At 42.3% G+C, this 23,579-nt stretch overlaps 1 protein-coding gene across 2 annotated transcripts; it reads left to right on the top strand.

Moving 5' to 3' along the window:
• On the top strand, positions 1-22,837 carry hdc (histidine decarboxylase). 2 transcript variants are annotated; one of them, XM_003228879.4, is made up of 12 exons: positions 1-683; positions 2,964-3,136; positions 10,085-10,198; positions 12,369-12,491; positions 13,867-14,001; positions 14,093-14,236; positions 15,185-15,251; positions 16,525-16,687; positions 16,783-16,873; positions 18,997-19,095; positions 20,279-20,380; positions 21,878-22,837. In XM_003228879.4, the coding sequence occupies exons 1-12, from the start codon at positions 503-505 to the stop codon at positions 22,625-22,627; spliced, it is 2,142 nt and encodes a 713-aa protein (XP_003228927.2). In that variant the 5' UTR covers positions 1-502; the 3' UTR covers positions 22,628-22,837. The 2 variants fall into 2 exon arrangements, with proteins under 2 accessions (XP_003228927.2, XP_062819352.1); XM_062963282.1 differs by having other exon boundaries at positions 21,678-22,002.
• The last annotated feature ends 742 nt before the right edge of the window (positions 22,838-23,579 follow it).

Below are 23,579 nucleotides of genomic sequence, written 5' to 3'. Positions count from 1 at the left end.
TTTTGTCAAGGAACTTTCCATGCAGTGTTTTGTTGTGCCAGCTGTCAGCTCTAGTTTGTAGTGCGGTTTTCTTGTACTGGTTTTTTTGTCTGCTGTGCTTTGAGGAGTGCTTTGAGTCTGTCTGTGTGATTTTCTTACAGCAGCTGAGGATACACACACACACACTGCATTTTCTGTCCACATCTCTTGGGAACCAAAGAGATACAGAACATCGTCTTGCACCAGATACTGAGAACCATTCAATTCTAATTGTACCCAGATTTAGCCCAATGCATGTCAGACCATCTTTCTCCAAAAATGTGAATGTTTTGCTCTAACATTGTTGGCACTTTCCTCCTTATAGGCACGTAGTGGAACATGAATTGCATCCTGTTTCCCATTGCAGTGAAAAGATGAATGTGGCCTCCAATTTCCTAGACTTCAAAGGAATGCTAGACAAACTGAGAAAGGAGAAGCAAAATGAAGGAGGAGCCATCAAAAACAATTTCCTAACATCCTGCTGATGGAAAGTCTGACAAGCGTGTCAGATAAAAAGGGTATAAAAAGGCAACGGGATGGAGGGGCAAAAGCAGAGGAAAGACAAAGCGGTCAGTGCTCCGTTCATTGCAAAAAAAGGAAGCTCAGTAGACAGCAAGAACCTATAGACAGCAACAACATGGACTCTGAGGAATACAGACAGAGAGGTGAGTAGGTGGATGGGTTTCAAAGGGAGATGCATGTTTTGCTGGAGTCCCTGCTGAGCTTTGGGTGATTTCTGCACTTAGGTGGTCTCTCAAAATGATCATAATTTATATGAGTCTACACTGCCATATAGTCAAAGCCAGAGGCGGTTCAACAGTGAGGCGAATTCAGTCTCGACTGCTTTTTCTGTTGATTTGTTGTAAAACATGATGTTTTGGTACTTAGTTTGTAAAATCTTAATGTAATTTGATGTTTAATAGGCTTTCCCTTAATCCCTCCTTATTATCCAACATTTTCGCTTATCCAACACTTTTATTTTTCAGTGATTGGTTTGGGGGGCGGGGCACCAAAATTCTTTTCGCCTACACTTGAAAAATACCTAAGTCCGGCTCAGGTCAAAGGAGATACTCTGAATTCAGAAACTTGATTACAGTAGAGTCTCCCTTATCCAACATAAAGGGGCTGGCAGAATGTTGGATAAGCCAATATGTTGGATAATAAGGAGGGATTAAGGAAAAACCTATTAAACGTCAAATTAGGTTACGATTTTACAAATTATTTATTTATTTGTTTTATTTACAACATTTATACCCTGCCCTTCTCACCCGAGGGGACTCAGGGCGGCTTACAAAAATTGGCAAGATTTAATGCCCAAAAAGCAATCATAAAAACAAAACAATATAAACAGATCTATGAATAACATTGTTAAAACACATTATAAAAACCTTAAAAACGTATATATAATTAATTCCATTAAATTAAGCACCAAAATATCATGTTATACAACAAATTTGTCAGAAAAGGTAGTTCAATACACAGTAATGCTATGTAGTAATTACTGTATTTATGAATTTAGTACCAAAATATCACAAAGTATTGAAAACATTGACTACAAAAATGCATTGGATAATCCAGAACATTGGATAAGCGAGACTCTACTGTATATGGAAGTGTAGATGGGACCTTACTGTATTTATAAATTACTGTATTTATGAATTGAACACCAAAATATCACGAAGTATTGAAAACATTGACTACAAAAATGCGTTGGATAATCCAGAACGTTGGATAAGCGAGACTCTACTGTATATGGAAGTGTAGATGGGACCTTACTGTATTTATAAATTACTGTATTTATGAATTGAACACCAAAATATCACGAAGTATTGAAAACACTGACTACAAAAATGCGTTGGATAATCCAGAACGTTGGATAAGCGAGACTCTACTGTATATGGAAGTGTAGATGGGACCTTATTGTATTTATAAATTACTGTATTTATGAATTTAGCACCAAAATATCACAAAGTATTGAAAACATTGACTACAAAAATGCGTTGGATAATCCAGAACGTTGGATAAGCGAGACTCTACTGTATATGGAAGTGTAGATGGGACCTTAATGTATTTATAAATTACTGTATTTATGAATTTAGCACCAAAATATCACAAAGTATTGAAAACATTGACTACAAAAATGCGTTGGATAATCCAGAACGTTGGATAAGCGAGTGTTGGATAAGTGAGACCCTACTGTATATGGAAGTGTAGATGGGACCTTACGAAGACAAATGTGTTGCTTTTCTAACCTTCCCAGAGAAATGCGTCTGCAGCAGACATAGGCAAATTTCAGCCCTCCCGGTGTTTGGGACTTCAACTCCAATAATTCCCAACAGCAGTTTCAAATCAGATTGGAGTTGCATTAAATAATCAGTACAGATGAGCCCTTAGTTTTTAAGGAGTCCATCCTTCACCGCTCTATGTCCTTTGGGAACTTAGAACAGGCAACTGGTAAAGTGCCTTCATTGAAAAGTACAGTAGAGTCACTTATCCAAGCTAAACGGGCCGGCAGAAGCTTGGATAAGCGAATAACTTGGATAATAAGGAGGGATTAAGGAAAAGCCTATTAAACATCAAATTAGGTTATGATTTTACAAATTAAGCACCAAAACATCATGTGAGACAACAAATTTGACAGAAAAAGTAATTCAATACGCGGTAATGCCATGTAGTAATTACTGTATTTACGAATTTAGCACCAAAATATCACAATGTATTGAAAACATTGACTTCAAAAATGCGTTGGATAATCCAGAACATTGGATAAGTGAGACTCTACTGTATTGTGTTTGTAACTGAAAGTACACTGGGTTCTATGATAGTGATTAAACTGGCGGTGTATCTGTCAAGGCTTTGATTCTCCTTGGATAACAACATACAAAAATTATCATGGGATTGTTAAGAACTGTTCAGTTTGAACTTACGGCTGTTGCTTCTTCCAGGAAAAGAGATGGTGGACTATATCTACCAGTACTTAACCAGCGTGAGGGAAAGGCGGGTGTCTCCCGATGTCCAGCCAGGCTACATGAGAGACCAACTGCCCGACAAAGCCCCCTTTGAGCCAGAGAGCTGGGACAGCATCTTCAAAGACATAGAGAAGATCATTATGCCTGGGGTAAGATGCAATGGGATTAGAATGAGAGACCCAGGATATTTATTTATTTACAGCATTTATATTCCGCCCTTCTCACCCCGAAGGGGACTCAGGGCGGATCACATTACACATATAGGCAAACATTCAATGCCTTTTAACATAGAACAAAGACAAGACAAACATAGGCTCCGAGCGGGCCTCGAACTCATGACCTCCTGGTCAGAGTGATTCATTGCAGTGATTGATTGCAGCTGCTCTCCAGCCTGCGCCACAGCCCAAGCCTTGATATGTTTGCAACATCAACTCTAGGTCATTCATTCATAGTGTTTTTATCCTCTTTGTATCTTCTTAAATATGAATAAGAACAGCCCGTGATCTTGAACAGGTGTGGGAAAGCAATACTGAAAATTATAGCAAGGAATTGTCAATGTATGTTTCAGCTTCTTGGTTTCCAAACAGGGATCTGTTTAGCAGCCCTTGGGGCTCTGAGAAGCATCCTGAGGGGCTCTGCACTTTCCTCCTTCTCCCCTGTTGTTGTTGTTGTTACAAAGTCTGGGTGACCATCTATTGGGGGTGCTTAGATTGTGCTTTTCTTGCACAGCAGAAGGGGGTTGGACTGGATGGCCCTGGGGTTGCTCCTATTATTATTATTATTATTATTATTATTATTATTATTATTATTATTATTTATTGTATGACACAACAAACAAGATAGATATGCTGGATTTCGTATCAAAAAAATCACAAGTCGAACACTTCCCAAGTGTCTAGGACTGTGTGATTTATTATTATTATTATTATTATTATTATTATTATTATTATTATTATTATTATTATTATTATTATTATTATAGAGTGCATCTGGAGAAAATCTCAGGATGTGTCCGACCAAGCACGGGCTAAAGCCGCTATTAAGGCTTACTCCGTGGCTCTGCGAGCAGCCAGGAAAGCTTTCACGACTGCCCGCATAGCGTCTGCAGCCAATAGGCCATCGGAGTTGTTCCGAGTTGTTGGAGAGCTCCTGCGGCCTCCTGAGGCCCAGGAGCTTCCCGATGACTTGGCAACTCGGTGTAGCGATTTCGCACACCATTTCGCAGGCAAAGTTGCTCAGATACGTCATGAGTTGGACTCCAGCTTGACTGTGGTTTCAGCGGAGGTAACCGAGGCACCTGTCGGTTCCATCTTATGGGATTCTTTCCGGCTTGTTCTTCCTGATGACGTGGAGGGGATTCTTGGGTCTGTGAGGGCGACCACTTGTGCTCTGGATCCTTGTCCCTCTTGGTTGGTTAAACTGGCCAAAGATGGGCTGTTGGAGTGGTTTGTGGCCATAATAAATGCCTCCTTGGGTCAGGGGTCATTTCCATCCTGTTTTAAGCAAGCGGTGGTAAAACCGTTGCTAAAAAAGACCTCGCTAGACCCATTGGTTTGTGACAATTACAGACCAATCTCCAACCTTCCATTTTTGGGCAAGGTTCTGGAGCGGGTGGTTGCCACGCAGCTCCAGGAGTTCCTCGATGACACTGATTTTCTGGACCGCTCGCAGTCGGGCTTCAGGCCTGGGCACAGTACCGAGACGGCTTTGGTCGCCTTGGTGGATGACCTCCGCAGGGAGCTGGACAGGGGGAGTGTGACCCTGCTGGTTCTCCTGGATATCTCAGCGGCTTTCGATACCATCGACCATGGTATCCTTCTGGGGAGGCTCTCCGGGATGGGGCTCGGGGGCACGGTTCTGCTGTGGCTCCAGTCCTTCCTGGAGGGTCGTTCCCAGATGGTGAAGCTGGGGGACACCTGCTCAGACCCCTGGCCATTGACCTGTGGGGTTCCGCAGGGGTCTATTTTATCCCCCATGCTATTTAACATCTACATGAAACCGCTGGGAGAGGTCATCCGGAGTTTTGGAGGGCGTTGCCATCTCTACGCAGATGACACGCAAATCCACTATTCCTTTCCACCTGACTCCAAGGAAGCCCCTCGGATGCTGAACCAGTGCCTGGCCGCTGTGGCGGACTGGATGAGGAGGAACAAGCTGAGGATCAATCCTGACAAGACAGAGGCCCTCCTGGTCAATCGTGCGTCGGATCGGGGTATTGGGTGGCAACCTGTGCTGGACGGGGTTGCACTCCCCCTGAAATCACAGGTCCGCAGTTTGGGGGTCCTCCTGGATTCAGCGTTGACGCTTGAGGCTCAGGTGTCGGCGGTGGCCGGGAGGGCCTTCGCACAACTCAAACTTGTGCGCCAACTGCGACCATACCTCGTGAAGTCTGATTTGACCACGGTGGTCCATGCCCTAGTTACCTCCAGACTGGACTACTGTAATGCACTCTACGTGGGGCTTCCCTTGAAGACGGCCCGGAAATTACAACTGGTCCAACGCTCGGCAGCCAGATTAATAACGGGGGCAAATTACAGGGAGAGATCCACTCCCTTGTTTAAGGAGCTCCACTGGCTGCCGTTCATCTTCCGGTCCCAATTCAAGGTGCAGACCATCATCTATAAAGCCCTGAATGGTTTGGGACCCACCTACCTCCGTGATCGTATCTCCTTCCATAAACCTGCCCGTTCCTTGCGATCATCCGGAGAGGCCCTGTTATCACCATTGCCTATATCCCAGGCTCGCCTTGTAAGCACAAGGGAGAGGGCCTTCTCTGCTGTGGCCCCCCGATTGTGGAACTCACTTCCCACTGAAATAAGGCAAGCTCCCACTCTGTTAGCTTTTAGGAGAGAATTAAAAACATGGCTCTTCCATTGTGCTTTCGGTGAGTAATGTCTGTCATATATCTCCGTATTACTCCCCTCCGAACTTCTATCCTCCAGATTACCCCTTCCAAATGTCCCTGCCCATAGTGGAGTACTTCTCTGTCCCTCTCACTCCGGGTTTTATCTTTGTGTTCAAGTGGCCTGCCCTTGATTTATAGTTTTTTTGTTTTGTTTTTTTCTTGATTTCTTGATGTTCTGTTTATTATTATTTATTGTATTTTAAATGGTGTTATGATATGTTGTTCTTATATTTTATTATGTTGTATTGCTCTGGGCATGGCCCCATGTTAGCCGCCCCGAGTCCCCATTGGGGAGATGGTGGCGGGGTATAAATAAAGTTTTATTATTATTATTATTATTATTATTATTATTATTATTATTATTACAAAGGCTGGATGGCCATCTGTTGGGGCGCTTTGATTATGCTTTTCCTGCATAGCAGAAGGGGGTTGGACTGGATGGCCCTGGGGTTGCTCCTATTATTATTATTATTATTATTATTACAAAGGCTGGATGGCCATCTGTTGGGGCGCTTTGATTATGCTTTTCCTGCATAGCAGAAGGGGGTTGGACTGGATGGCCCTGGGGTTGCTCCTATTATTATTATTATTATTATTATTATTATCACAAAGGCTGGATGGCCATCTGTTGGGGTGCTTTGAGTATGCTTTTTCTGCATAGCAGAAGGAGGTTGGACTGGATGACCCTGGGGTTGCTCCTATTATTATTATTATCATTATTATTATTATTATTATTATTATTATTATTATTATTACAAAGGCTGGATGGCCATCTGTTGGGGCGCTTTGAGTATGCTTTTCCTGCATAGCAGAAGGGGGTTGGACTGGATGGCCCTGGGGTTGCTCCTATTATTATTATTATTATTATTATTATTATTATTATTATTACAAAGGCTGGATGGCCATCTGTTGGGGTGCTTTGAGTATGCTTTTTCTGCATAGCAGAAGGGGGTTGGACTGGATGACCCTGGGGTTGCTCTTATTAATAATAATAATAATAATAATAATAATAATAATAATAATAATAATAATAAGAGCAACCCCAGGGCCATCCAGTCCAACCCCCTTCTGCTATGCATAAAAAGCATAATCAAAGCAGCCCAACAGATGGCCATCCAGCCTTAATAATAGTAATAATAATAATAATAATAATAATAATATTACAAAGGCTGGATAGCCATCTGTTGGGGTGCTTTGATTATGCTTTTCCTGAATAGCAGAAGGGGGTTGGACTGGATGGCCCTGGGATTGCTCCTATTATTATTATTATTATTATTATTATTATTATTATTATTATTATCACAAAGGCTGGATGGCCATCTGTTGGGGTGCTTTGATTATGCTTCTCTTGCATAGCAGAAGGGGGGTGGACTGGATGGCCCTGGGGTTGCTCCTATTATTATTATTATTATTATTATTATTATTATTATTATTATTATTATTATTACAAAGGCTGGATAGCCATCTGTTGGGGTGCTTTGATTGTGCTTTTCCTGCATAGCAGAAGGGGGTTGGACTGGATGGCCCTGGGGTTGCTCTTGTTGTTGTTGTTGTTGTCGTTGTTGTTGTTGTTGTTGTTATTACAAAGGCTGCATGGCCATCGATTGGGATGCTTTGATTGTGCTTTTCCTGCATAGCTGAAGGGGGTTGGACTAGATGGTCCCTGGGTTCTTCCACTGAAATATTGTTAAGGAGCGCAGTGGGTTAAACTGCTAATCTGTAGAACTTGCTAACTGGAAAGTCGGTAGTTTGAATCCGTGGGACAGGTTGAGCTCCCGCTGTTAGCCCCAGCTTCTGTCAACCGAGCAGTTCGAAAACATGCAAATGTGTGTAGATCAATAGATATTGCATACCTGATGGAATATGTAAACATGTTGGAGATGCACACATTAATATAATTACTTAAAGCAGAGTTATTCGCTATTGATGTTAGACAATCTACAGCCAAGGTTGTATATGGTGCATATAAAATTAGTTGCTCTCATCAATATTTTTAACAATATTGACACTTCAAGGAAGTTCAAAGTTAGCTTCAAATTGCGGCTGCCAGACAACAAACTAACAAAATCGTGCGAAATGAGCCTCGATGCTCTGTGGTTTGTGTCATCACCATCTGGGCCTCAAAGTGGTTCCAGGATTTCCTATGTAATTCTCTGCAGAGGGAAACCACTTTATTCAATACTTGTCAGAAATGACTTAAAGGCACAGACGAACTGTTGTAACTGTCCGAGAAAAAAAGGAAGTTTTGGCCGATTACCATTTTGAAGGTACATAATATTGCTGGGAAAAAAGGAAGTTTTGGTCAATTACTGGGGATGGTGAAATGAGAGAGAAAGAGGGGGGAAAATAATGGAATTATTGTTGATTCTAATAACAAAGTAGATTATAAAACCAATAACTTTAATTATTATTATCATTATTATTATTATTATTATTATTATCATTGTATGACACAGCAAACAAGGTAGATATGCTGGATTTCGTATCACAGAATCACAAGTCGAACACTTCCCAAGTGTCTAGGATTGTGTGATGTATTTTCGGATGATGCGTGCAGATCCCAGCAGGGTGGCCTTTTGCAGTTGGCAGATTGTAATTTTGTCAATGTCTATTGTTTCCAAATGCCGGCTGAGAGCTTTTCGCATGGCACCCAGTGTGCCGATCACCACCGGGACCACCTGCACTGGTTTCTGCCAGAGTCTTTGAAGTTCAATCTTGAGGTCCTAATAGCGGCTGAGTTTTTCCTGTTGTTTTCCTGGGATGGCAACATCAATGATCCAAACCTTTTTCTTTTCCACAACTGTGATGTCTGGTGTGTTGTGTTCCAGAACTTTGTCAGTCTGGATTCAGAAGTCCCACAGTATCTTTGCGTGCTCATTCTCCAATACTTTTGCAGGTTTGTGATCCCACCAGTTCTTTACTGTTGGGAGGTGGTTTTTGAGGCATAAGTTCCAATGAATCATTTGGGCCACATAGTTGTGCTCCGTTTGTAGTCTGTCTGTGCGATTTTCTTATAGCAGCTGAGGATATGATCAATGTGTTGTCGAAGGCTTTCATGGCCGGGATGACAGGGTTGTTGTATGTCTTTCGGGCTGTGTGGCCATGTTCCAGAAATATTCTCTCCTGACGTTTCACCCACATCTGTGGCAGGCATCCTCAGAGATTGTGAGGTAAGGATAAACTAAGTAAGGAAAGGAAAGAATATATATCTGTGTAGAGTCCAGGGTGTGACAAGAGTCCTTTGTCACTGGGAAGCCAGCATTAATGTTTCAGTTAATTACCCTAATTAGCATTGGAAAGGTTTTTGTCTCTTGCCTGGGGGCATCCTTTGTTTAGTCATTAGCTGCCCTCTGCCCTCAGAGTGTTGGTTCCCATCTACTGTTTTGATTTTAGAGTTTTTAAAATACTGGTAGCCAGATTTTGTTCATTTTCATGGTTTCTTCCTTTCTGTTGAAGTTGTCCACATGCTTGTGGATTTCAATGGCTTCTCTGTGTATATGATATGATCAATGGTTTTGTCGGTTTCCTTGCACAGTCTGCATTATTATTATTATTATTATTATTATTATTATTATTTTCTCAACCTTGGCCCTATGAAGTAGATCTGTAGCTCTTAGGAAGCTGTTTCTTGATTTAAGGTGTTGACATGCTGGCTGATATCCGAACAGAGCATGGGCTGGAGATATCAATGCCTTGGTCCTTTCATTGCTGGTTGCTACTTCCCGACAGATATCAGCTGGTGCAATACCGGCTAAACAGTATAATTTCTTCAGCAGTGTAGGGTGTAGACATCCTGTGATAATGCGGCATGTCTCCGTGAAAAACACATCTGCATTTTAGGTGGATTAGAAATCACCTGGTTTTTCCAGTAGTAGGCAGTAAGAGCACCTAAAGCTTCGGAGAGCTTCTGTTCAACCATTTCAAAGCTCCCTGCTTGAGCGGTGATGACACGATCGTCAGCATAGATGAAACTCTCTGTCCATTCTGGCAGTGGCTGGTCATTTGTATAAATGTTAGACATTATTGGAGCAAGCATGCTCCCCTATGAAATGAAGCAGCTGTCTCTGGTGGCAAGTGAGGAGGCAGCAAGTTATGGCATGGAATGGGAATCTCACTTTCAATCATTTTCTCACTCAGTTCATGTCAAATTAACCCTTTCCAATCTTTAGTTTCTTATTTTGCTTCTCCCCAGGTGGTCCATTGGCAGAGTCCACACATGCACGCCTACTTCCCAGCACTCAACTCCTGGCCTTCGCTCTTGGGGGACATGTTGGCAGATGCCATCAACTGCCTGGGATTTACTTGGGTAAATAATAATAATAACTTTTTTTTATACCCCGCATCTATCTGTGCGCAGTTTGCTAGTAACCAGCTGCAATAAATCACTACTGACCGAGAGGTCATGGGTTCGAAGCCCTGGTCGGGTTAAGCCCCTGACCATTAAATAGCCTGGCTTGCTGTTGACCTACGCAGTCCCGAAAGACAGTTGCATCTGTCAATTAGGGAAATTTAGGTACGCTTTATGCGGGAGGCTAATTTAACTAATTTACAACATCATAAAACTGCCAGCAAAACACTAGGAAAGGAATGAGGAAGTACAGCCACTAGTGGACAGTGAAGCAACAGCTCCCCCTGTGGCCGGAATCGTGAAGCTGGAAAAAAATGTTAAATGCCTCTGTGTCTGTCTATATATGTTGTTTGTCTGTTGGCATTGAATGTTTGCCATATATGTGTTCATTGTAATACGCCCTGAGTCCCCTTCGGGGTGAGAAAGAAGGGTGGAATATAAATACTGTAAATAAATAAATAAATATATCTCGAAAGGAGACTCAGGGCGGCTTACATGGGGCCAAGCCCGAATAAAAACAATAACAATATAAAACACAACAAGAGACAAGAGACATGCACAATTAAAAATGTAAACATTAACCAATAAAGTAAATGACAAAAACGTAATAAAAATATGGATTAAAACGGAGAGGTTGTAAAAATAGACTGGATAAAGTGCGCCATATAAATACTATAAACATGTTTTGCAATCCCATCCTTAGCCCTCTCTGCCAAAGAGTGCTTGTGTCTCACCAAACTACAACTGCCATGATTCCATAGCATTGGTCCATGGCAGCTAAAGTGGTGTCAAACTGCATTCATTCTACTGTGTAGATGCACTCTAGGGCAGGAACACCACAACTCAGCAAGAAGATGAAATGTTCATGTATTCTTCCCTGAACAGAATTTGGTCCAGTAAAAAGGGATTCCTTTACAATACAGTAGAGTCTCACTTATCCAACATAAACGGACCGGCAGAATGTTGCATAATCGAATATGTTGGATAATAAGGAGGGATTAAGGAAAAGCTTGGGCCCCTGATGGTGGCACAGTGTGTTAAAGCGCTGAGCTGCTGAACTTCATGTCAGAAGTGAACCGAGGGTACAGTTGTAATGTATTTAAAAACACAAACAAAGTTAAAAATTGGCATTTTAAATGCAAACATAACTGGCAGGGAGTCAGTGTAATGAGAACACAATTGGTCAGTAGATTTGGGGTTTTGGGGGTTGTTTGTGTGTCAAATCAACACACAAACAACCCAGTTGCAAAAAAGTATCGACCGATTGTGTTCCCATTACATTAAATCCCTGTTGGCCCTGGTGGCTCAGTGTGTTAAAGCGCTGAGCTGCTGAACTTGTGGACCGAAAGGTCCTAGGTTCAAATCCCGGGAGTGGAATGAGCGCCCACTCTTAGCCCCAGCTCCTTCCAACCTAGCAGTTCGAAAACATGCAAATGTGAGTAGATCAATAGGTACTGCTCCGGCGGGAAGGTAATGGCATTCCATGCAGTCATGCCGGCCACATGATCTTGGAGATGTCTATGAACAACGCTGGCTCTTCGGCTTAGAAATGGAGATGAGCACCAACCCCCAGAGTCGGACACAAAGGAAATGCCAGAAGAGTGTTCACCGTTCTCTATGCTCTCCGAAGCTTTTAAAATATATTTTTTTGGCTGGAGTTACACTTAAAAAATTTACATACCAATTCCCCCTTATCTTTCCATAGAAAGTTAAGACCTGGTTGTCCATGCAGTCATGCTGGCCACATGACCTTGGAGGTGTCTATGGACAATGCCGGCTCTTCGGCTTAGAAATGGAGATGAACACCAACCCCCAGAGTCGGTCACGACTGGACTTAACGTCAGGGGAAAACCTTTACCTTTGCCTATTAAACATCAAATTACATTATGATTTTAAAAATTAAGCACCAAAACATCATGTTTGACAACAAAAGTAGTTCAATACACAGCAATGTTATGTAGTAATTACTGTATTTATGAATTTAGCACCAAAACATCACAATGTATTGAAAAGATTGACTACAAAAAGATTGGCTACTAAAAGGCAGACTGCGTTGGATAATCCAGAACATTGGATAAGCGAATGTTGGATAAGTGAGACTCTACTGTATTTATCTTGTCCCTTCCAGGCTTCTAGCCCTGCCTGCACGGAACTGGAAATGAACGTGATGGACTGGTTGGCACAAATGTTGGGTCTCCCACATACTTTCTTGCACTATCACCCAGACAGCAGAGGTGGAGGCATATTGCAGGTGAGTGGCACTCAAGGGGAGAATGCTTGGATGCTCAGGTCTCCAAAGCTAGTATGTTTGTTTGCAATGGAGAGTGACTAGAGATCCTGATGAAGGAACAAAGACACTAATGTCTTTGAAACTGTATTCCATAGCAGAGCACTTGATGAACCAACCTGGACACAACATATTATTTGAGGACACAGAAATGCTGGGACACTCTCACAACCACCAAGTCAGACTATAAATAAGCCATTGAAATCCACAAGCATGTGGACAATTTCAACAGAAAGGAGGAAACCATGAAAACAAACACAATCTGGATACCGGTATTAAAAAACTCTAAAATCAGGACAGTAAATAGAGAACAACACTCAGAAAACAGAGGAATTCCAGACATGACTCAATCATGGCCAGCAAACACCTCCCAACAAAGGTTCCCGCCAGGCAGGAAGCAGCCAGGCTTTGAATGAATAGGCCCAATAGAGCTGTCATTAGAATACTTCTTCTGTTTTAAAAGCGTATGGCACTTTATCATTGTTACAGTAGAGTCTCACTTATCCAACATAAACGGGCCGGCAGAATGTTGGATAAGCGAATATGTTGGATAATAAGGAGAGATTAGGAAAAGCCTATTAAACATCAAATTAGGTTATGATTTTACAAATTAAGCACCAAAACATCATGTTAGACAACAAATTTGACAGAAAAAGTAGTTGAATAGCAGTAATGCTATGTAGTAATTACTGTATTTATGAATTTAGCACCAAAATATCACGAGGTATTGAAAACATTGACTACAAAAAAGCGTTGGATAATCCAGAATGTTGGATAAGTGAGATTCTACTGGGCTGGGCTGTGGCGCAGCTGGCTAGTAACCAGCTGCAATAAATCACTACTGACCGAGAGGTCATGAGTTCGAAGCCCGGGTCGGGTTAAGCCCCCGACCATTAAATAGCCCAGCTTGCTGTTGACCTATGCAGCCCCGAAAGACAGTTGCATCTGTCAATTAGGGAAATTTAGGTATGCTTTATGCGGGAGGCTAATTTAACTAATTTACAACATCATAAAACTGCCAGCAAAACACGAGGAATGGAATGAGGAAGCACAGCCATTAGTGGACAGTGAAGCAACAGCTCCCCCTGTGGCTGGAATCGTGAAGCTGGAAAAAAATGTTGAATGCCTCTGTGTCTGTCTATATATGTTGCTTGTCTGTTGGCACTGAATGTTTGCCATATATGTGTTCATTGTAATCCGCCCTGAGTCCCCTTCGGGGTGAGAAGGACGGAATATAAATACTGTAAATAAATAAATAAATACTGTACTTAGTTAACTGTGGTATCCCTGTGTGTTGCTAATCTGTTTCCCCTACCGTTTCCCCCTTTCCTCTGTCCAGAGTACGGTTAGCGAATCCACTTTGATCGCTCTCCTGGCAGCAAGGAAAAATAAAATTCTAGCAATGAAAGAATCTGAGCCAGACACCGAGGACTCTACTCTGAATTCTCGTTTTATTGCTTACGCTTCAGATCAGGTAAGTGGCTGTGAGGGGTGTTTACTTGTGGTTGTGTGGGTCTTTTTTGACCCCCAACTCCAAAGGTTGACTGCTGGGGTCTTCTCTGCAGGCCCACTCCTCAGTTGAAAAGGCAGGCTTGATATCCCTGGTGAAGATGAGATTTCTGCCTGTCGATGACAATTTTTCCTTGAGAGGCGAAACCCTGAAAAAAGCCATTGAAGAGGACAGAAGCCGTGGCCTGGTACCAATCTTTGTAAGTTTTGTAATCTCTCCTTGAATACTCTCTACTTCAAATCATTAATTTTCAAGATCATGGGATCACTAGATCAACAGCAATATGCACAGTTGAGCAATTGTAGGTTGTTGTATGTTTTCCGGGCTGTATGGCCATGTTCCAGAAGTATTCTCTCCTGACGTTTCACCCACATCTATGGCAGACATCCTCAGAGGATGTGGGCGAAACGTCAGGAGAGAATACTTCTGGAACATAGCCATACAGCCCGGAAAACATACAACAACTCGGTGAAAGCCTTCGACAACACATTGAGCAATTGTACTTCAATCTATATATATAAAAGGGTAATAAAATTTCGGCCTAGGATAAAACAACAAAACTACAGATCCCAGAAACACTAAACTTGGCAGCACAACCCCTCATCCATGCCTCTACATTCATACAACAAAAAGAAAAGAAAAATAAAGTCTTAATTAGAGGGAGAGGAATAATTGTTTTTATCCAATTGCTGCCAGTTAGAAGGCTAAGCTCTGCCTACTTGGTCTCCTAGCAACCCACTTAGCCCAGGGGACAGGCAGAGTTAGGCTTCACTTAGGCCTCATCCACACTGCCTATAAAATACAGATTATCAGATTTTAACTGGATTATATGGCAGTGTAGACTGAAGGCCCTTCTACACAGCTATATAACCCATTTATAATAGACTTAATGTAAGGTAAAACCTTTACCCTTTACCTTAACTACCACCAATTCCTCAATACTTTATTTCCCATACCACCAGACTTTGCCACAGCAACGCGTGGCCGGGCACAGCTAGTAGCCTATTAATTGTGTGATACCTACAACTGAATATAATACTTTAATTTGTTGTTTACTAACACTTTGGATATTCTGCTGATCAATACCTTTTATCTCCTTTCTTGAGGTCTCATTGTATTTTCTTGACTCATCTCTGGTTTCGTCTAGGTTTGTGCAACTCTGGGTACAACTGGTGTCTGTGCTTTCGACAGCCTTTCGGAGCTGGGTCCAATATGTAAGCAACCACATTGCTCTTCCAAAGGAATTTCCCTAGAAAATCTAGATATTGACCAAGGTGCCTCCTGCTATGAATGATACTTGTCTTATGCTAGATATTTTTTAGAGAGCCAGTATATTGCTCCATGCAGTCATGCCGGCCACATGACCTTGGAGATGTCTATGGACAACGCCGGCTCTTTGGCCTAGAAATGGAGATGAGCACCAACCCCCAGAGTCAGGCATGACTGGACTTAACGTCAGGGAAAACCTTTACCTTTACCTATATTGCATTGGTTTGGGCATTTGGACTAGAGTTCTGGAGATCGGGTTTCAAATCCCTATTTCTAAGCCAAAGAGCTGGCATTGTCCGAAGATGCCTCTGAAGTCATGTGGCTGCATGGAGGGCTGTTACCTTCTTGCTGGAGCAGTACCTATTGATTTACTCACCTTTGCATGTTTTCAAACTTCTAAGTTGGTAGAAGTTGGGGCTAACAGCGGAAACTCACCCTGCTCCCCGGATTTGAACTGCTGACTTTTCAGTCAGCAAGTTCAGCAGCTCAACGGTTTAATCCACTGCGCCACCAGGAGCTCAATATCCAACTTACAAATGACTTATAATTAGGAATGAGGGTGAGACAACAAGAAGTGAGAGAAATCTATCCCTAAGAAAGGAAATTAATTCCTGGAAGAGTTATCACAGAGGAAAGGTGTCTCCACTGAAGCTTTATCCCCATTCCTTGTTTCCACAACAAACCAAATTTTCCAAAATCCAATTCTCTTAGGACAGAAAGTGAGGTGACACCTTCTGAACAGAGGCACAGACAGCAAAGGAAATGCCAGAAGAGTGTTCACCGTTCCCGTTCTCTATGCTCTCCGAAGCTTTTAAAATATATTTTTTTGGCTGGAGTTACACTTAAAAAATTTACATACCAATTCCCCCTTATCTTTCCATAGAAAGTTAAGACCTGGTTGTCCATGCAGTCATGCTGGCCACATGACCTTGGAGGTGTCTACGGACAACGCCGGCTCTTTGGCTTAAAAATGGAGATGAGCACCAACCCACAGAGTTGGACAAGACTAGACTTAATATCAGGGGAAAACCTTTACTTTTACCTACTTGTCCGTAACTTGGAGACTGTCTGTATTTTACGTTCACTGTACATTGGAAAGGCATCAACAATACAACCTCTTGTGTGAGGCTAGCGTAGCCCTAGGGCCAACCCTGTTTGCTGTGAAATTTGGCTTGAGCTAGTTTATCTTCATAAAATCCATTGTCAATTCCATCCCAGGTTCTCAAGAGGGACTCTGGTTGCATGTCGATGCTGCATATGCCGCAACGGCATTCCTCTGTCCAGAATTCAGAGTGTTTCTGGAAGGAATTGAACATGCCGATTCTTTCGCCTTCAACCCTTCCAAATGGATGATGGTTCACTTTGACTGCACAGCATTCTGGTAAGCGTGACACAAAAGACCACATGAATATTTACACATATGATGTTTTTCCTCTGTGGATTCCTTCCTATCTATTATTTTTCCCTCTTCCCTAGGGTCAAGGACAAATACAAGCTGCAGCAAACATTCAGTGTTAATCCCATCTACCTCAGGCATCCCAATTCGGGTTTAGCTACCGATTTCATGGTAAGTCTGATGATTATAAATAAAGGCTAACTTAGATCAGATAAAAAATTTTAGGTCTCTTTAGACTCAGTGGGATGATGATAGTGGTATGTGATTTAGATGGAAATGCAAGGCAGTGGAGGTATAACAAGAATTAAGAAAAAATATTTTTCACTACCGCTTCCAGGTTTGTTAAAAACTTTGTCTAGTTAGCTTTATTGAAGTTATATATTTTCTACGGAAAGGGAGACTTTTTGGTCTTACAGCTACACACCAGTAATTGGATTTAAGATCCAAAGGTTGTCAGGTTAAGCAACAAGCCTTTCAAATAATAATAATAATAATAATAATAATAATAATAATAATAATAATAATAATAATAATAATAATAAATAAGGCCAAGATCGAAAAATCAGCTGATGAACCAAAATGCAAACTGTGCAAGGAAACAGACGAAACCATTGATCATATCCTCAGCTGCTGTAAGAAAATCGCACAGACAGACTACAAACAGAGGCACAACTATGTGGCCCAAATGATTCATTGGAACTTATGCCTCAAGACCACCTGCCAGCAGCAAAGAACTGGTGGGATCACAAACCTGCAAAAGTATTGGAAAATGGGCACACAAATATACTATGGGACTTCCGAATCCAGACTGACAAAGTTCTGGAACACAACACACCTGACATCACAGTTGTGGAAAAGAAAAAAGTTTGGATCGTTGATGTTGCCATCCCAGGTAACAGTCGCATTGACGAAAAACAACAGGAAAAACTCAGCCGCTATCAGGACCTCAAGACTGAACTTCAAAGACTCTGGCAGAAACCAGTACAGGTGGTCCCGGTGGTAATGGGCACAATGGGTGCTGTTCCAAAAGACCTCAGCTGGCATTTGGAAACAATAGACATTGACAAAATTACGATCTGCCAACTGCAAAAGGCCACCCTTCTGGCATCTGCATGCATCATCCGAAAACACATCACACAGTCCTAGACACTTGGGAAGTGTTCGACTTGTGATTTTGTGATACGAAATCCAGCATATCTATCTTGTTTGCTGTGTCATAATAAAATAATAATAATAATAATTTTATTCTTATACCCCGCCCCATCTCCCCGAAGGGACTCGGGGCGGCTTACATAGGGCCAAGCCCAGTCATTGACAATATAAAAACAGATCAAACGACAATAAAAACAAGTCATAAAAAATCACATACAAAAAACATAATGATAAAATCTTGGATAAAGTCTAGGGAAACTAGATAAAATGAGGGAATGCAGAGATTGCAGTGCAGATTTTCAGGGTGCTAAGGCCCCCGGTGGCGCAGTGTGTTAAAGCACTGAGCTGCTGAACTTGCTGACCGAAAGATTGGTGGTTCTAACCTGGAGAGCGGGGTGAGCTCCCGCTGTTAGCCCCAGCTTCTGCCAACCTAGCAGTTCGAAAACAGGTTCGAATCCCACCCGGGGAGAGCGCGGATGAGCTCCCTCTATCAGCTCCAGCTCCATGCAGGGACATGAGAGAAACCTCCCACAAGGATGGTAAAAACATCAAAACATCTGGGCATCCCCTGGGCAGTGTTCTTGCAGACGGCCAATTCTCTCACTCCAGAACTCCGGTTGCTCCTGACACGAAAAAAAAAAACCTTTGAAAACATGCACATGTGAGTAGATCAATAGGTACTACTCTGTTGGGAAGGTAACGGCGCTCCATGCAGTCATGCCGGCCACATGACCTTGGAGGTGTCTAAATTGCCCCCGGTGACACAGCGGGTTAAACTGCTGACCGAAAAGTCAGTCGTTCAAGTCTGGGGAGCGGGGTGAGCTGTTAGCCCCAGCTTCTGCCAAACCAGTAGTTCAAAGACATGCAAATGTGAGTAGATCAATAGGTACCACTCCGTCGGGAAGGTAACGGTGCTCCATGCAGTCATGCCGGCCACATGATCTTGGAGGTGTCTATGGACAATGCCGACTCTTCGGCTTAGAAATGGAGATGAGCAGCAACCTCCAGAGTCGGACACGACTGGACTTAATGTCAGGGTATAACTTTTACTACCTTTACTTTTCGGGGTGCTAATGGGCACAAAAACTGGCAGGTTGCAATGTCCACCTTTTGACTAACCCATCTCTGGTTTTGATTTACAGCACTGGCAAATCCCACTCAGCCGAAGGTTTCGCTCTTTGAAACTCTGGTTTGTGATTCGCTCGTTCGGCGTGAAAAAGCTCCAAGACCATGTCAGACATGTAGGTGAATGAATGGCTCATTGTTTAGCTCCAAAAGAAACTGAAGTACAGAGCAGAACTGAGCATGTTGGTTGAGGGTTGTTGGGTGATGTCGTTCCAAATTCCAGTCTCCCAAAGTTCTAATCTGAGACAACATTGGTCATGCTAGCGAAAAGATAAATGGATGGGAGATTGTGGGAAGAGTTGTGAAAAGTAGTTTCCCAATGTTCTTTTCTAGCAAGGTACAGTACTAGTATTTTGTTTCATTTCTGACAACTCCAGCTCTCTCAGTGACATGGCACATTGAAAGTTGCAGCAGGATCCTGAGTTACCTATTTTAATGTGCCACAGTGGCCAGGAAAGTGCTGCAACTGCCGTTCTCCAACTGCCATTTAATGCAGTGTAGGGGTTGCATCAGCCTGTGTGCATCCACATAATGCACACAGTCATAGGCTGATGTGATTTAACATGGGGTAAGTCCTAGTGGCGCAGCAGGTTATACCACTGAGCTGCTGAACTTGCTGACTGAAAGATCCGGGGAGTGGGGTGAGCTTCCACTGTTAGCCCCAGCTTCTGCCAACCTAGCAGTTCAAAAACATGCAAATGTGAGTAGATCAATAGGTACCGCTCCATCCCCTGGTGGCACAGCGGATTAAACCACTGAGCTGCTGAACTTGCTGACCAAAAAATTAGTGGTTCGAATCCGGGGAGTGGGGTGAGTTCCTGCCAACCTAGGAGCCCCCGATGGCGCAACGGGTTAAACCACAGAGCTACTAAATTTGCTGACTGAAAAGTTGGCGGTTTGAATCCGGCAAGCAGAGTGAGCTCCCGCTGTTAGCCCCAGCTTCTGCCAACCTAGCAGTTCAAAAACATGCCAATGTGAGTAGATCAATAGGTACTGCTCCGGTGGAAAGGTAACGGCGCTCCATGCAGTCATGCCGGCCATATGACCTTGGAGGTGTCTACGGACAACGCTGGCTCTTCAGCTTAGAAATGGAGATGAGTACCAACCCCCAGAGTCGGACACGGCTGGACTTAATGTCAGGGGAAACCTTTATTATATAGTGTTATATAGTGTCATGCTCTGAAGATAATTGGGGAACCCTTTCATTTCAGACAAAGGTTTTATTCTAATTTTGTATGTTATATTTTTTTGTAATTACTGGAAATATATCCAATTATTATTATTATTTTTTAACCACAGGGCACGGAGATGGCCAAATATTTTGAGTCATTGGTTCGAACGGACTCTCTGTTTGAGATTCCAGCCAAGAGACACCTGGGACTGGTTGTGTTTCGTTTAAAGGTAAAGCTAAAAGGTTTCTCTACTATATAACAGTTGATCTATATAATAAACACAAATAAAGAGGATAAGAGTATTACAGTAACAGCCAAGATGGGATGTAACTTTCCACTCATATTAGTGAATTGTAACAGGAAATGTCCATACATGTCTGCACATCCATGCAAAACCTTGAACTGAACATGGCTTGGGTTGCTGTGAGTTTTTCGGGTTGTATGGCCATGCTCCAGAAGCATTCTCTCCTGATGTTTCACCCACATCTATGGCAGGCATTCTCCGAGGTTGCGAGGTCTGTTGGAAACTAAGCAAGTGGGTTTTATATATCTTTCAGCTTCAAAGCAGCCAGACTTTGATGCTGAAAGGCCATTCAATGCTAATCAGGGTGGCCAACTGCAACATTCACACTTGCCTCAGGCAGACAAGAGTTCTTTCTCCCATCCTGGACATTATTCCACAAATATATAAACCCCACTTACCTAGTTTCCGACACACCTCACAGCCTCTGAGGATGCCTGCCATAGATGTGGGCGAAACGTCAGGAGATAATACTTCTGGAACATGGCCATACAGCACTGAAAACTCACAGTAACCCAGTGATTCCGAAAGCTTTTGACAAGATTTAGTAGGCCATGTGCTTTTTAATAGGGCTAGAAAAGATTATTGGAGCAACCAAAATAGACTGTGGGAGGGACCAGGGCCAATAATAATAATAATAATAATAATAATAATAATAATAATAATAATAACAACAACAACAGTCGCATTGACGAAAAACAACAGGAAAAACTCAGCCGCTATCAGGACCTCAAGATTGAATTTCAAAGACTCTGGCAGAAACCAGTGCAGGTGGTCCCGGTGGTGATGGGCACACTGGGTGCTGTGCCAAAAGATCTCAGCCGGCATTTGGAAACAATAGACATTGACAAAATTACGATCTGCCAACTGCAAAAGGCCACCCTACTGGGAACTGCACACATCATCCGAAAATACATCACACAGTCCTAGACACTTGGGAAGTGTTCGACTTGTGATTTTGTGATATGAAATCCAGCATATCTATCTTGTTTGCTGTGTCATAATAAAATAATAATAATAATAATAATAATAATAATAATAATAATAATAATAATTTTATTTTTATATCAGGGTGCCTCATATGGGGATCAAGCCCAGCAATACACAATAAAATACAATCACATAAATATATTTAAAACATATAAACATAAAATCATAAAACATATAAATGTTTGCATTTTACAAACATCAACTTGTATAAAATATGCATCTTTTCTCAAAACAGGGTCCCAACTGGATGACCGAAAAAGTCTTAAAAGATCTAAACAATTCAGGGAAGCTCTTCGTGAAATTTTTTATCCTTTTATATATATAGATTGAAAAACCGCGAAACAGTGAATCTGCAAAAAGTGAACCATGAAGTAGTAAATGTTTGCATCTTACAAACATCAACTTGTATAAAATATGCATCTTTTCTCAAAACAGGGTCCCAACTGGATGACCGAAAAAGTCTTAAAAGAGCTAAACAATTCAGGGAAGCTCTTCGTGATCCCCGCAATGCTTGGAAAGAAGTTAATCATTCGCTTCACGGTAACGTCTCAGTTTACGACCCAAGAGGACATCCGGACGGACTGGTCCCTCATCCAAGAGGCTGCAGCGAAAGTTGTTAACCTGCCATGTATGCCGAGGCGTATTGGCATCCCAGAGGACGAGGAGCACATCCTCAACATGATAAGCAGCCTCAGTCCGAAATCAGTCGGTGCCCCTTCTCCTTTTTTCTCAGAGAAGGAAGACTGCCAAATCTCTCTCGCCAAAATAACCGTCCAGCCTCGAAGAGCGTCTTCCAGTTTTCCATCAAGGCTTGCGAATGAAGATCTAGCAGTGCTTGAGGATCCAAACTTAGACAATTGTTTCAAAGAAGAGAGCCCGAATGCAACCAGCCAGAAGGTCTCCTCCAGCTTATGTGTCCAAAACAAGAAAAAGACAGCTCGTTCCTTCAGTGTGCCAATGGCCGACGTTGGCGAGTCAAGCCATCCCAAGGCAACAGACAACTTTGGGAAGAGCGGGACTTGTATTGGCGAGAAATTCCTTTCCAAGTTGCCCAAAGAGGTGCTGATGCTGAAGAAAAGTGACCTCAAGAAACGGCTGAAGTTTTACAGCGTGCCCAGTTTTCCAGAATGCACCATCCAGTGTGGCCTCCAGCTGCCATGCTGCCCGTTGCAGGCCATTGTTTAGGAAGCATTTACCTTTGACAAGAAAGTGAGAACCAAAGTCTGCCCATTCTCATGCAATACAGCAATCTATGCCCCTATTCTATATATAAATATATATATATTATATATTAAAGGATATTATTTGTTTCAGAAGACGGCTTATTTTTTTTAACCTGTATATTGAAAAACATTTAAAATATAAATAAACTATTTAATATCGCTGTCGGGAGTACTGAATGTTCACATCTTATTCTTTTCCTGTTCATTGTCCATTCTATGTATATTATTGTACAGTAGAGTCTCACTTATCCAACATTCACTTATCCAACGTTCTGGATTATCCAACGCATTTTTGTAGTCAATGTTTTCAATACACCGTGATATTTTGGTGCTAGATTCGTAAATACAGTAATTATGACGTAGCATTACTGCATATTGAACTACTTTTTCTGTCAAATTTGTTGTATAACATGATGTTTTGGTGCTGAATTTGTAAAATCATAACCTAATTTGATGTTTAATAGGCTTCTCCTTAATCTCTCCTTATTATCCAACGTATTATCCAACGTTTCTTGTAAACGGCTGATCTTTCCAACCCAAAAGCATTGCATTGCTTTTAAACATTTTTTTATGCAATGCTTTTGACACGAAATAAAAAATAAATCCAACATATTTGCTTATCCAACTTTCTGCCGGCCCGTTCATGTTGGATAAGTGAGACTCTACTGTATGTATATTACAGGGGCCCCTCAGCGTGTTACAGCGCTGAGCTGCTGAATTTGCGGACCAGAAGGTAGTGGATTCAAATCCAGAGAGCGGAGTGAGCACCCGCTGTTAGCCTCAGCTTCTGCCAACCTAGTAGTTTGAAAACATGCAAATGTGAGTAGATCAATAGGTACCGCTCCAGCAGGAAGGTAACGGCGCTCCATGCAGTCATGCCAGCCACATGACCTTGGAGGTGTCTATGGACAACA

Source organism: Anolis carolinensis, unplaced genomic scaffold, assembly GCF_035594765.1.
Source record: "Anolis carolinensis isolate JA03-04 unplaced genomic scaffold, rAnoCar3.1.pri scaffold_11, whole genome shotgun sequence".
In the NCBI taxonomy this organism is placed as follows: Eukaryota; Metazoa; Chordata; class Lepidosauria; order Squamata; family Dactyloidae; genus Anolis; species Anolis carolinensis.
This window is presented reverse-complemented; position numbering and strand designations above follow the sequence as displayed.